General features: G+C 36.3%; 2 protein-coding genes across 3 annotated transcripts; both read left to right on the forward strand.

The window, feature by feature from the left end:
* Nucleotides 1-341: 341 nt before the first annotated feature.
* Nucleotides 342-4,320, forward strand: LOC116032031. Of its 2 annotated transcripts, none has more exons than XM_031274418.1 (2): nt 342-948; nt 3,971-4,320. In XM_031274418.1, the coding sequence occupies exons 1-2, from the start codon at nt 478-480 to the stop codon at nt 4,130-4,132; spliced, it is 633 nt and encodes a 210-aa protein (XP_031130278.1). In that variant the 5' UTR covers nt 342-477; the 3' UTR covers nt 4,133-4,320. The 2 variants fall into 2 exon arrangements, with proteins under 2 accessions (XP_031130278.1, XP_031130277.1); XM_031274417.1 differs by lacking the exon at nt 342-948 and adding an exon at nt 2,210-2,838.
* Nucleotides 4,321-10,942: 6,622 nt separating this feature from the next.
* LOC116031935 (GDSL esterase/lipase At5g45670-like) lies at nt 10,943-13,665 on the forward strand. Its single transcript, XM_031274291.1, has 5 exons — nt 10,943-11,268; nt 11,641-11,768; nt 11,904-12,149; nt 12,548-12,803; nt 13,282-13,665. Exons 1-5 carry the CDS (start codon nt 10,998-11,000, stop codon nt 13,503-13,505), a joined length of 1,125 nt encoding a protein of 374 aa, XP_031130151.1. The 5' UTR covers nt 10,943-10,997; the 3' UTR covers nt 13,506-13,665.
* Nucleotides 13,666-14,034: the final 369 nt, after the last annotated feature.

Consider the following 14,034-nt stretch of genomic DNA (forward strand, 5'->3'; position numbering starts at 1 on the left):
ATTTTATAACTCTATATTCACAATTGTATAACTCTATATTTACAATTTCATAACTTGTGAATATTGAGTTCTAAAATTGAGAACATGGATCCGGGTCCATAGCATAATTTGTCCTGGACTGTCTCGTCGGCCTACTTCGATAGTACTACTAGCAAGTGTCATGTGATGGATTGGGCCTCTCAAGACACTTCAACAATGGGCTTACTCAAACCCAATATAAAATCCCTTTAAAGTTGAACATGAAATGGGCTGCTTGACCGCATCTAGCCCACTTAAGATGTGGCCATTTAGCCTCTTGGGTGCAGTGCATTGAGCTCGGTGTTTGATTAGTTTTCGCCTTTTCGGGATAGAAAATGGAAATAACAAAATGGGTTAACGGTTAATTTATACTGTACCAAAATTATCCACGATTTCCGGGACACCACGCCGGAAATAACTACTCCGGCGATTGTCTTGAGAGCTTTTAAGTTTTAAGCAATGGCCGCCGCACTACGCTCTCTCTTGTTCGTCTTCTTCCTCATCCTCAGCAAGCCATTGCCTTCTTCTTCGATTCCTCTCTCCTTTTCTCAGTACCAAACCCTCGTCTCCCTCTCTCACTCACTCCTCCACCGCGTTGCCAATCTCCGCGCCGATCGCGGCGATGACCTCGGCGCCGCCCGGGCGCGGATCATCGCCCGAAGCATCGAGCGAGGGCTTGGGCTGGGGTTCTGGAAGCTTATGTGGACGCTCGGATGGGACTACGCTCGGAACTACGCTTGGAGTGATACGATGTCGTTCGAGATGCTTGGCGCCGTCTCGGACTTGAACGAGCTGCTGAGAGCTTTGGGAGAGTTGACTCGGGTTGGGTCGGATCGGGAGCGGGTGGCGTGGGTGACTCGGAATTACGGAAATGTCCTTCGAATTGCCAAGGCTCTCTCCGGTAGACTGCTCAAGGTGTTTCGTCAATCTGTAAGTTCCCCTTCCTATTATTGTCTTTTCATCCGTTTTCAGACTTTTTTGTTACTTGGAAAGAATTTTATTCAATGCTGATTTCAGTGATTTGCTTGATTAAATTCATTTTATTGGGTTGGGCTTATACTTCAACAACGGGCCTAGTGTACCCACTTTGAAATGGGCATGAAGTTGCTGGTTAAGATTGGTCATTTTATGCCCGACATGGACAATTTATATCGTGGATTAGAGTCCAAAATCCACGGTCCCTGATTTAATATATAGAATTTAACTTCATAAAATGCAAAATTTATGTTCATAATGCACAAAATTGTATAATTGAGGACACATAAACACTTAACATAAATACATAATACACAGAATTCATGTTCATTATATCGTGTTTATATATATGTGTATTATGAACATAAATTCTGTGCATTATGAACATGAATTCTATATATGTATAATGTGAACTCTGGCCACGATATGACGATTGTAACTTAATTGGTTGATTAATTTTTTTTTTTTTTTTAAATTGATAATTTGTTACTTTCTTTGTGTTGCATGAGTACATGCATGGTCGCACTAGCATGTATCTTCAATTGAGTAACACTCCATGGGAGGCCCTCGAGCATATTAAATGGATATATTAACAAGTTAATCAATAGCACTATTATGCCGTTTGTAAATATACATCACCTAGATATCCATATTCTATGCTCAAGACCAATCAAAAGAAAGTAATAATTTTGTTACTCGTGTACTAACACTTGATATTGCCATTTTGGCCTATACTAGTATAGATTTTCAATTAAGAAACACTCAAAATTTCTTCCTATAAAACTCGTTGTAGCTCCCTGGGAGGAAATTAAGTGCATTATGTATACCTTTATTATACTTACTTAGGGATGCCAATTTCTATTCGTCCGCGGTGAATATTTACTTAAAAAATTAATTCTATAGTAGCTCTGAGTTTGAGTTTTTTGCACAAAACAAGCCTAGAACTCCACCTATAATTTTTGTGAATAGATACTTATTATGGGATGGATTGAAATTATCATCCAAGGTAGAATTGAGTGTTTGGTGAAATAGAAATAGAACTCAACGATCAGCGAATCATGTAGTTCCTGGACACGAACGACTAATTCTCTTTATGTTCTCGGGGTTTAGGAGTCCTCCCCACCTACTTGTATTTTGAATTTATTTGATGCTTTAGAATAAGTCTTTTCCTTGGTTTTCAAAAAAAAATAATAATAATAAAAAAATGGAGCTGAACAGTTGATTACTTGATCACAAAGTTATCCCCAATACCAAAGCTAATGAGGGAGTAATACCAATACCAAAGGTTTCCATCATCTCCGAGACACTCCACCGGAAAAATCCGCTCCGGTAAATTGTCCTCAACTCCGATCCTCAACTTCCCTCCAACCAATGGCGGCCTCGCTTCGCTCTTTCATCTTCCTCTTCTTCCTCATCCTCATCAAACCAACCCCTTCTTCTTCTTCGATCCCCTTACCATTATCTAACCACCAAATCCTCCTCTCCCTCTCTCACTCACTCCTCGCCCGCGTCGCCAACCACCGCGCCGCGCGCGGCGATGCCGTCGGCGCCGCCCGGGCGCGGTCCATAGCCCGAGTCATGGACAGAGGGCTTGGCATGGGGTTGTGGGAGTTTACGTGGAGTCTGGGGCGGGACTATGCCCGGAAATTCTCGTTGAGAGATACGATGTCGTTTGAGATGGTCGGCGCCGTCTCCGACTTGAACGAGCTGGTCGGAGCTTTGGGCGAGTTGACGCAGGTTAGATCGGAATCGGAGAGGGTGGCGTGGGTGAATCGGAATTCAGGAAACGTCATTAGAATCGCCAAGTCGCTCTCCGGTAGATTGCTTAAGACAATCCGTCAATCAGTAAGTTGACAAATTATTATATGGAACAGTTCCGGTGCACCCGAGTCTAAAAATTCACAATTTACATACTGATTGTTCACAATTCTTATATATTAAAGAGTTAATTCTAGCAATGGTCCTCCGACTATGTTGATTTTCCAAAATTAGTCACCGACTTTTAATTTGGACAATTTGAGTATCTTGACTTTCAAATTCTTTCCAATGTTGGTCCTTTAGTCAAATTTTGGTTAAGTTGAGATCAAATGAAAGAATAAAATTGTCCATTCACTTATATAGTGTATTATTACTCGTATTTCTTCTGTCCTATACACTATATATATGAATATAATCTCAGTCGAAGTCTCTTCGACTGAGATTAATGGCATCGATTGAGACTTCGACTGAGATTATATTCATATATACAATATATAGGACATGAGAAATATGAGTAATAATACACTAAACATGTGAACGGACAATTTTACCCCTTTATTTGACCTCAACTTAACTAAAATTTGACGAAAGGACCAACATTAGAAAGAATTTGAAAGTCAAGGGACCTAAATTGTTCAAATTAAAAGTCGGGGACTAATTTTGGAAAATCAACATAGTCGGAGGACCATTGCTGGAATTAACTCTATATTAAATGTTCACAATTTACATATTAAATTTTCACAGTTTTATATGCTAAATGTTCATAAGTTACCTACTAAATATTCACAACTTAAATTGTGAGCATTCAGTATGTAAATTATGAATATTCAATATATAAATTGTGATCTATTTTGACATGGTCCACCTTGCAAGGTGGACCTGAGTTCACGACATAACTACTGCAATAAGTTCTCCTCCCTATTATTATACGTTTGTATTCAAACTAAGAAGGTTAATATGCGACTTCGGTTAGGAGTCGAATTTGTAACATCATACTTACTAAATCAACAATTTGACCAACTTGACTAAAGTTTTCCTTGACTAAACTTTGTTAATGATATTGAAACTGATTTCAATCTCGAAGCCTAGTATCATTTTATTACAAGTCATTATTGAGCATCTTCTTTGTTTATGTTGCAATTTTCTATGTAAAAGGTTTGAGGATAAGTGTAGAAGTATGAAATGGGGTTTAATGGTGTGTATTTGTAATGGAAAACAGGGTCCTTTGAGGGAAGTAATGGAGACGGTCCAAAAAGAAATAGTGGAGGGGGACTTATTGAAGGACTGCCTGGAGTTGGGTGGCAACGATTTCAAGGGTTTGATCCAAGTTTTGAAGGATATTGCTTTGCAATATAGCACCTCCACTCGAACTGATTTATGATCACGCCTGTAAAGTATGTTATTACTGTACCAAATTTAATGTTTCATTACCTTCCACTTCACCCCCTTCAAATGTATTGTACAACTGAACTCCTATCGGCTCTTAAAATTTGACCTTTTTTTTTCAATGAAATGAGAACAAGAATGATTAAAATTTGCTTTGAAAGGGGTAATGGAGTGGATTGAGCATCATTCTTGTACCTTTATTTTTCTTGTGGAATTTGAGTTATTACATATATCAAGTGTATATACTCGGTAGTAATTGTAGGAGGAAAACTTGAAAATTTATGGAATAAGGTTCAAATAGGCTATTTAACTGTTCAGCATAATGCAATTAAACCACTAACTTAAAAAGAACTATAATTAATCCCTAAATTAACTCATTTCATTCAATTCGTAAGGTTTTTAACAGGTCACCCCCAAATTTAAAATAATTATTTAAATTTTTTTAAAAAAATAGCTTCGTCTCTGGTCGGAGATAATGTAAATAATGTCTAAAAGCGTAAGCAAATAAATTACGTTTATAGAAGTAAATGAAGTATAAAATATAGATAATGGTGATAAGTAAAAGAAGATAATAATGAATGTAATTATAATAATGAATAACTATGTAAGTAACTTTTGGCCCATGTATGGTGTTAGTTACAAGGGTGCCAACATGTATGAATGGCATCATGCCCACTTTTGAGGGTCACTTTTGGGCCTATGTAAAACATTTGATTTTTGAAGTGATAAAGATTGAGAAATTAAAAAAAAAAAAAATTATGTAAGTGAATAATGATGATAATATGATTATACTGAATTATAGTCAAATAAATGATAAAGATTATGTTTTCTATTTAGGAAATTATTTTTAAAAGTTTTTCAATCTTTTGTATTCAAAATGAAAAACCAAACGCCTTTCTCTGCTGCTCAACTTCGGCTTCTACCGTCGGCCTCCGGCCGGAGCTCTAATGGAGCTTTGAGCCGGCGGTTTTGGTCACCTTCTACGTTTGCTATCGCTCTTCTTCCGCCCCGACCACCGTCGCAGCTCCGTCCGCCTCCGACCACCGCCATAGATCTTCTTCTTCCGTTTTCTCTCCCTTTGAATAAAATAATAGTAGGTAGGTATTGGGGTTTGTGTTGGTAGTCTTGAACTCCCAACCCTACTTTGACTTTACCCACATTTTATTTTCTTTATTATTGTGTTTTCGTCTCGTTACTTTCACGAGCATTTTTCCTCTCGTTACTTTCACGAGCTTTTCATTTTCATTAGCATAAATCGTTTAGTTTGGTTTCGGCAAGTGTTGATCTTATCCTGGGCAACGAGCAAAAAAGAATGATGACGAAGAACCAGATCTTTGATGATGAAGCTTTAAGTTCCCTGAAGGAACATAGCTTCCTAGTTAAGAAACAGTCTGCGATTCAAGTTTTCTATAGCATAGTTAGAAAAGTTGTTTCTATGTCTGACTGTAAGGAATGGTTTACCATTTCATTGATCGTTGATGTAAACATTTTATGTTATGAATTAATGGAATAGCTACGTTTATCTTCAAAAGAAAAAAAATTATGCTGCTACTAAACATATTTTCTGTTTTTTTAATTCTCCAATTTTGTAGAAAATTAGAAAAATTCTCCAATTAGTAACCTGTCCTTAAATTTTGGAGCTGGTGTTAACCACATTAATAATTTTAATTTAGGTGAAAGGTAATAACTTCATTCAGCGAATTAAAACGATGGAAAGCTTTAATCATTGCTCCACATGATGCTGTAATGAAAGTCATTTCTCATCCTACCACTTACTACATTTGTTATATTAAACGTGTTGGCCACATTAATAACTTTCACTCACCAAAATGATGGCAAACTTTAATCATTGCTCCACATGATGCTGTAACGCATTATTGTAATTCTATTTTTTTCAGATATAAATGAAATTCCCATAACAAGGATGGCCTTTAGAGCATCCCACCATTGGACTTTTAATGCTTTTTGGAATCGTACAAAGAAAAAGGATTGAGTTTTTGTTGATGAAGAATGGGTTTTTTTGTTAATTTTTATTCTGTGAGTGCAAGACTTTTGTGGGGTTCATTGATTGAGAAAGGAAAACAAAGCATTCTGCCTGGCTTCACGTGTTGGAGATGCAGGCGCTGCACGCGCCCGCTGGCGCATCTACTGATTTTTTTTTTCTTCAAGCGCCAAACCCTTTTTTTTTATTTTTTCTTTCTTGTCTCTCCTAGTGGTACTTCAAAAATCGTGTAAAATTTCATGTTGATGAGGATGCTCTTACGTAGTATTCTACATTTATACAATGAAAATGAGAAATGTATTAAAACTCTCGTTATATATCATAATGTTATTAAAAAAAATGGTAAATAACTTGTTCTTTTTTCATTTATACAACTAAATACAAATTTATTTTCTATTTATGAAAATTTCAAGTGCAACAACTACATAAAGTTCACTACCAAAACTATTGAAAAACTGAACAAAAAATTTTATGAGATAAATTAAAGATCTTTTGTTTAAACAAACATTTACAAAAATTAATGCTTACCAGCCTAGGGTTGATTGTCGGTGAGTATTGTACTACAATATGCATGTATTAATTTCTGCACTACCAATTTCTTCTCTCAAGTAGTGTACAGCAATATGCATTAATTTTTGTTTCTTCTCCGAACTGTCTTCTTGTTGACATCCTATGCAGCCCTCATAAATTCAATTCATATTGGATCTTGCTTTGATCAAGTCTAAGTATTTATTAACCTCAAGATTGTTTTGTCAAAAAAAAAAAAAACCCTCAAAATTGCCTAGTTAATAAAAAGCTTCAAGCATGATCCTCTTACCTAGAAAATTATATGTTCGATTCTTGTCAAAACTATTTTGGTTAAAATCGTCGCACATTGTTTTTCTAGTGCAATTTACCTTTCTTATGTGATTTGTTTGCTATCACATAGAAACATGGTTTACATAGCTAGAGTAGACCCTCGGTTATGGTTGCGAGTTTTCATTGTCACAAATAATAATTGATGTAGTAAATACGATCATTCTACTATATATAATGTATTAGGATTCAGGTCAAACCAGATTTTAATCCGTCTACAGTCCGTTAATCGGTTAGGTTTGAAAGCTCGATAGGATGCGACAACCGATCCTAGATTCCTAAGCGTGGATTTAGCTCCTAGAAATAGCCAAAAAGTCTCATCTTTCCGCACTCAATGCGGTATTTATAGTGAAGAGGAAGGGGACGAATTCTGTCCTCACGGAATGAAGGGCACTTGGAGCTCATGCACAGGCCAAAACCGGGGCCGAAAGGGGTCCTTACACTTGCCCTCACATACTAGTGGGGAGAAACCCTGCTATCACATTGGGCTCGGTAGGTCGGGACCGGTCGCAAAGTGTCGGGTATTTGAGGTCAAGAGGGGAAGCATGTACTTAAACCAACAAGGTTGGCTCAGTGCACAAGAAGCTCAGGAACTACAAGACGACAAAGAGGTCGGTTCCAGTCGGGTGGGACTTGCCTCGGGCAATAGGTCCATAATCGACCACCGGGCAAACACAGTTATCAGGTATAATCCCTATCAATAACAACAACAACAACAATGCTAACAACCATGTAGTGTGATGACATCCCAATTATGAACCCGGGTGGCGGCGGTTTAGATTTTTTGAGCTGAAAATGCTTTAAAAAGTATAGAGCAAATATTATCTTGTAAAGAATCATGAGTATTTCAAAATATATAATAATAATAAATGTATAATATATACCATTGAAGAATTTATTAATTTTAAATTGCTTTTTAATCTCATAATGCATATAGCATATGTATATATGTAGAGTTATTTATTGAACATTGTATTGACCCTCTATGAAAGAAAAAAAAAATTACATGTTGCATATAACAATAAGATTAGATTGATAGATTATTAATGTAATAATACGCTAAAATTTATAAATAAACATAAAATGATTACTTATAAAACAGCTTTTAATAGTAATGCTGCCTCCCTTTTCTCTCTAAAACAAAAAGCTTTTCTCTGCTGCTCAACTTGGGCTTCCACCGCCGGCCTCCGGCCGGAGCTCTAATGGAGCTTTGAGCCGGCGGTTTTGGTCACCTTCTACGTTTACTCTCGCTCTTCTTCCGCCCTGACCACCGTCGCAGCTCCGTCCGCCTCCGACCACCGCTACAGATCTTCTTCTTCCGTTTTCTTTCCCTTTGAATAAAATAATAGTAGGTAGGTATTGGGGTTTGTGTTGGTAGTCTTGAACTCCCAACCCTACTTTGGCTTTACCACTTTTTATTTTCTCTATTATTGTGTTTCCCTCTCGTTACTTTCACGGGCTTTTTCCTCTCGTTACTTTCACGAGCTTTTCATTATCATTAGCATAAATCGTTTAGTTTGGTTTCGGCAAGTGTTGATCTTATCCTGGGCGAGCAAAAAAGAATGATGATGAAGACCCAGATCTTTGATGAAGCTTTAAGCTCCTTGAAGGAACATAGCTTCCTAGTTATGAAACAGTCTGCAATTCAAGTTTTCTATAGCATAGTTAGAAAAGTTGTTTCTATGTCTGACTGTAAAGAATGGTTTACCATTTCATTGATCGTTGATGTAAACGTTTTATGTTATAAATTAATGGAATAGCTACGTTTATCTTCAAAAAAAAAAAAACATAAAATGATTACTTAATGTTATCCAATGAATGTTGAAGGACTATTGGCCAATAGGTGACTAGTCTTACCCGAATTTGCTAACTTTCTTTAATTGGAGTGACATATTTGATTGAGTCAAAGCATGAAGAATAATTAAGATAAATCAAATATGTTGTAGACGTCTTCCTCAACGGGTTAGCTCAATTGCCTTCACAAATCATCTTAAAATCTTACTCAAGCGATTATGTGAAGAAACTTAGAGTATCAAAATAATAATAATAAATAATAAAAACAACATATAGATGGGCAAAAGATTTAAAAAAGATTACAAATTATATATATTTTTATTGGCAAAAACTTATGTGAAACGAATCGGTTCGGGTCAATAGAAAATGTAATACTTATACTAATAAAAGTAATACTAATTAGAAAAATGTTTATTACTTATATGAGAAACATAAATTAAAATTTTTAAAAAAATGTAATACTTTTTACCTTTGTCAAAAGGTGTATGTTCTTGCCAAGATGTCAATCAAGCATGATCGGGATTTGTGTGTTTGCGGCTACACTGCTTATTCTAGAGAAAAATTTATATAAATGACTATAAAATAGGCATCTCTCAAGATGGTCGGTTGTACTTAGAGTATCTACATCAATGGAAAAGAAAAAATAATTTGGCTTGCAAGGAGTGTTATTTGGAACAGTAAATATCAGCCTTGGGACGGGAAGTTCAGCCACAGCATCTCGCGTCAGGCGCAACAAAGGCGGCCAGCGGGCGCGTGCCAGCTAGGCGTGTCAGTCGCGTCTGACGCGGGCTGACATACCTTTTATTATTATTATTATTATTATTATTATTATTGTTATTATTATTATTATTTCTTTTTAAAATATGATTTGTTTGTTTTTTTCCTCTCTCATTTTCTCTTTCGTAATCACACTTACAAAAACCGCAAAAAACTCCATTGATAAGGATGCTCTTATAGGTATTGAGACCGACTTACACGTTTGGAGCGTCTCTCACCTCTTGTGTCCAAAAAAAAAAAAAAAAAAAAAAAAAACAAAAAAAAAATCCTAAGCATTTATTTATTTACTAGCGTGTCTATTCAACATTAATTAAATACACGATAAAAATTGGAATCGAATATTTTAATTTAAAAAATAAGAAACAGAAAATAAATGCAAATTAATGTCAGCTTCACCAGCCTTTTGACTTTGGAGAGGGGTTTATTTTTATTTTTCCCATATTCTGGTATTGAGCTATTAATCACAGCTCCAAGCATATCAGTATATATGGAGATTCTTTATTTTATATAGAGCATTAAATGATTAGGCTCCCTTTGTCTTAAAAAATGATTTGATCCGTCTAACTTTTTCAAAAAATAAGAAGCATGTCATTGTAAATGTGCAATATGAAATGAGTTTTAACCTGCCCTCAAGCTCAAAAAAAAAAGAAAAAAAAAAGAGTCACATCTTTACTATTAAGTATAACTTTTTACCTAATATGTGATAAGTATTTAGTCTGGACAATAACAACTCGCGGGTTTCTCTTACAATCTCACTACCCTAGTCATCAAGAAAATCAAACTATAAGAAATTCGGAATATGAAACTATACTTGAAAGAGGCCGAGTACCTAAGGGTGTGTTTTGTTGACATGTTTAGCTATTAAGAATAGGTATCAAAGTCATTGTTATTGTTTGGTTGACAGGTTTTTAGAACACTAATATGAGTTTTGATTACTCAATTAATTACAAAATTCATTCCCTAATAAAATAAGGGTTTCATTTCCCTTCCTTCTCCGCTCCCCCAACTATTAGTAATCATTCAAATTCCACCCTACTATTAAACATGTAAAATACTTTCACCAAAATTTATTACCATTAACAAGTATTTGATACCCATTCTGATTTCGATTCCGATTCCGATTCTCATGTGCAAACCAAACACACACTTAATATGATTCCGAGTCAACGGGGCGTATCTAAGCTTTACGGTAGGAGTAGTCAGAGTGGAAAACGCGAGCCCTTTCACGTTATGTCCGCGTGAAATTAATGCAATCCAACAACCTCCCATCTTAAAACCTAAAAGCAACCAACTAATAATGAATTAAGATTTGGGTCGCATCACATCTCTCTATATATATATCACCTTTATTTTCATGCAAATACAAACACAAACAGCCTTTCTTTTTTGTTTGTCCTAACATCAAAACAAACCTTTTTCCTCGTCCTTTGTAATGTTCTTCGCTATGGCTTCTGGGAAGCTTATTACTGCATGTTCTTGGGTGGTTTTAGGTGTGAGTGTGATAGTAGTGGCGATGATAGGGGGAGGTGAAGCTCAGCCGCAGGTTCCATGTTTGTTCATATTTGGAGATTCTTTGGTGGATAATGGGAACAACAACAACATTAACTCTCTGGCTAAGGCTAATTACCTTCCTTATGGCATTGATTTCCCTAGAGGTCCTACTGGGAGATTCTCCAATGGTAAAACCACCGTTGATGCTGTTGGTACGTCTCCATCACTCTTCTCCCTCATCACTTCCTTTTTCATTTCTTCATCACTCACACGTAGGTCGGGATGGCAATGGAGCGGGACAGGGACAGAGTCTCTGTCCTCAAAACCCCACTCTATTCTCCTTTCTCCTCAGGATAATTTTTTTTTCACCACCATCTCTATTTATGTATATACTCGAGTAATTTTTAAGGACGGGGAATTCCCATCAAGATCAGGAGTTTAGTGGCACATGCATCATGCATGACAAAAACTTTAAACTCTAACTAAAAAATGAAAAGTAGTGTATAATATATTAATATATAAAATATAAATGTATAGTTTGTGCCTAGCAAATCAAAGGTTAACCAACATGTATATGTGAACAGCTCAACTTCTTGGGTTCAACGAGGACGACATTCCGCCGTATGCGAGGGCTAGAGGCCAGCAAATTCTTAGAGGAGTGAACTATGCTTCTGCGGCTGCCGGAATTAGAGACGAAACCGGCCAACAATTGGTATATATACATAACCACATTTTAATCTAATATATCAATTATTATTATTATTATTACTTATTTTTTTTTGTGTTTCGGGGGAACTTGCAATCATTATGGAGAGGCTAATAAGTAATTAATGTAATATTTGTATAGGGTGGAAGGACAAGCTTTTCTGGGCAGGTAAATAACTACAAGACCACAGTAAGGCAACTGGTGCAACTGCTGGGGGATGAGAACTCCACGGCAAATTATTTGAGCAAATGCATTTTCTCAGTGGGAGTTGGGAGCAATGACTATCTTAACAACTACTTCATGCCTCTGTACTACTCCTCCAGCAGGCGGTACACTCCTCAGCAATTTGCTGATCTTCTTATTCAGCAATACACCCAGCAACTTCGGGTCAGTCATCTATTTTTTCATAGACAAATACTTTTTTTTTGGCTTACTTTTGTGTCAGTGACCCGTCTCTTATACCACTTATTAGTTACGCCAAAATGTATAATTCACAGTAAAGGCGCAACTTTATTTCCTTATACTGCCACACATTTTTGAGAACCAAAGTGCTAAACTTGACCATTTACCAGCATCCGCCCAACAATCTCATTAGTCTTAGGATGCTGGACTGGCCCTTACTTATCTCCGCCCAACATAGACATTTAAGTTCACGGTTGGAGATTGTTGGACATATAATATATAAATATAAATGTGTAATCCAATTATCAGTTTAAACTTTTAGTTGAGATGGAGCACATGCTTCAATTTGATTGTTTCTTTGTAATGATAATTTTTTGTTTTAGATATTGTACAACTATGGAGCAAGGAAGTTTGCGTTGATAGGAGTGGGGCAAATCGGGTGCAGCCCAAATGCTCTGGCCCAAAACAGCGCCGACGGCAAAACCTGCGTAAAAAGAATCAACGACGCAAATCAGATGTTCAACAACAACCTCAGGCAACTCGTCGATTCCTCAAACAGGAACACGCCGGATGCAAAGTTCATTTACATAAATGCCTACGGAATTTTCCAGGACTTAATTGACAACCCCTCAGCTTTTGGTAAATTCCTCCCATCCCAACTACTTATAATCGAGTAAAAGTATTATTTAACTCTTTAATTGTTTAGCAAAAGGACGAAAATTGCAACGATTTGAAATAATTGAAGGTGACATTTGCTCGCCCATAATAGTTAGGGTTAAAACGTCTAGACCTAAAGAATTGACGGGAGCCTAGGAAGTGAGTGACCGAGTGATGAAACATAATTCTCATAATGGTCACGAATTTAATTCTTATCATCCATAATCCAACACCCTTTTGGCCGAGCTTGCCGTATAAGATATTTCTAGTGTGGTCTACCCGTTTTTAATAGTACAGTTTGTGAGCTATTACGTAGGAGCGAAGTTTATCCAACACATACTTTTACATAGTGATTACGAGTTTGTTTCATCATCCAAAAGAATTGAAGGGTCAAATGTGTACTTTCATTACTATAATTTATTGCCTATAAATTGATGGATGAAGATTTGTATATGTTTAGGTTTTAAAGTGACGAATGCGGGATGTTGCGGTGTGGGGAGGAACAACGGCCAAATTACTTGTCTACCCCTCCAGAATCCGTGCCCCAACAGAAACGAATACGTATTTTGGGATGCTTTTCATCCAGGCGAAGCAGCGAATATCATAGTCGGAAGAAGATCTTACACCGCTCAAAAGCCGTCCGATGCCTATCCATATGACATCAGCCGCCTTGCACAAGCTTGAAGATCATATTAAGGAGAAATCAAATCACAAAAATATATATAAATTTTTTACACCAAGTTAATGAGGTGTAATATTGATTTGTGTTATTGAGTATTGGTCTTATTGTTCAAACTTCAAATTCTGTATTTTTAAATTGAGAAATGTAATATTTTTGTCTTCACTTCTTTTCTGATATTTTTCTTGATGCAATAAGTATCCAATAGTTATGCACAATACACGTAATTGGTAAGTGAAATTTAATGCAAATCATGCTAAAGAGTTCTGTGTCATGCTTCATATCAAGTAAGAGTCAGATTTTTCGAACAGAGTTCAAATCAAGTATCTGAGAGATTGACCATTCGGACGACCAAATACTTTAATGCCTTATAAAAAAATTTAAACCTAATTTTTTTTTTTTAGAAATGTGTGTTATCAAGTAAGAGTCAGATATTTTGATCAGGTTATCTCTGATCTATTTCAAGTTTTAAAGGAACAATTCCCGACTTGATAATTACAAAATTTTAAGTTTATTAATCAATTATAGACAACC

The sequence above is a fragment of the Ipomoea triloba genome, chromosome 10 (genome assembly GCF_003576645.1).
Source record: "Ipomoea triloba cultivar NCNSP0323 chromosome 10, ASM357664v1".
NCBI lineage: Eukaryota > Viridiplantae > Streptophyta > Magnoliopsida > Solanales > Convolvulaceae > Ipomoea > Ipomoea triloba.

Bases quoted from the DNA above. Each gene is read 5' to 3' on its own strand.
- LOC116032031 (XM_031274417.1), top strand. From the start codon at position 2,365: ATGGCGGCCTCGCTTCGCTCTTTCATCTTCCTCTTCTTCCTCATCCTC. The intron at 2,839-3,970 runs GTAAGTTGACAA...AATGGAAAACAG, and splicing joins TTAAGACAATCCGTCAATCA to GGTCCTTTGAGGGAAGTAAT.
- LOC116031935 (XM_031274291.1), top strand. From the start codon at position 10,998: ATGTTCTTCGCTATGGCTTCTGGGAAGCTTATTACTGCATGTTCTTGG. The intron at 11,269-11,640 runs GTACGTCTCCAT...ATATGTGAACAG, and splicing joins AACCACCGTTGATGCTGTTG to CTCAACTTCTTGGGTTCAAC. The intron at 11,769-11,903 runs GTATATATACAT...ATATTTGTATAG, and splicing joins ACGAAACCGGCCAACAATTG to GGTGGAAGGACAAGCTTTTC.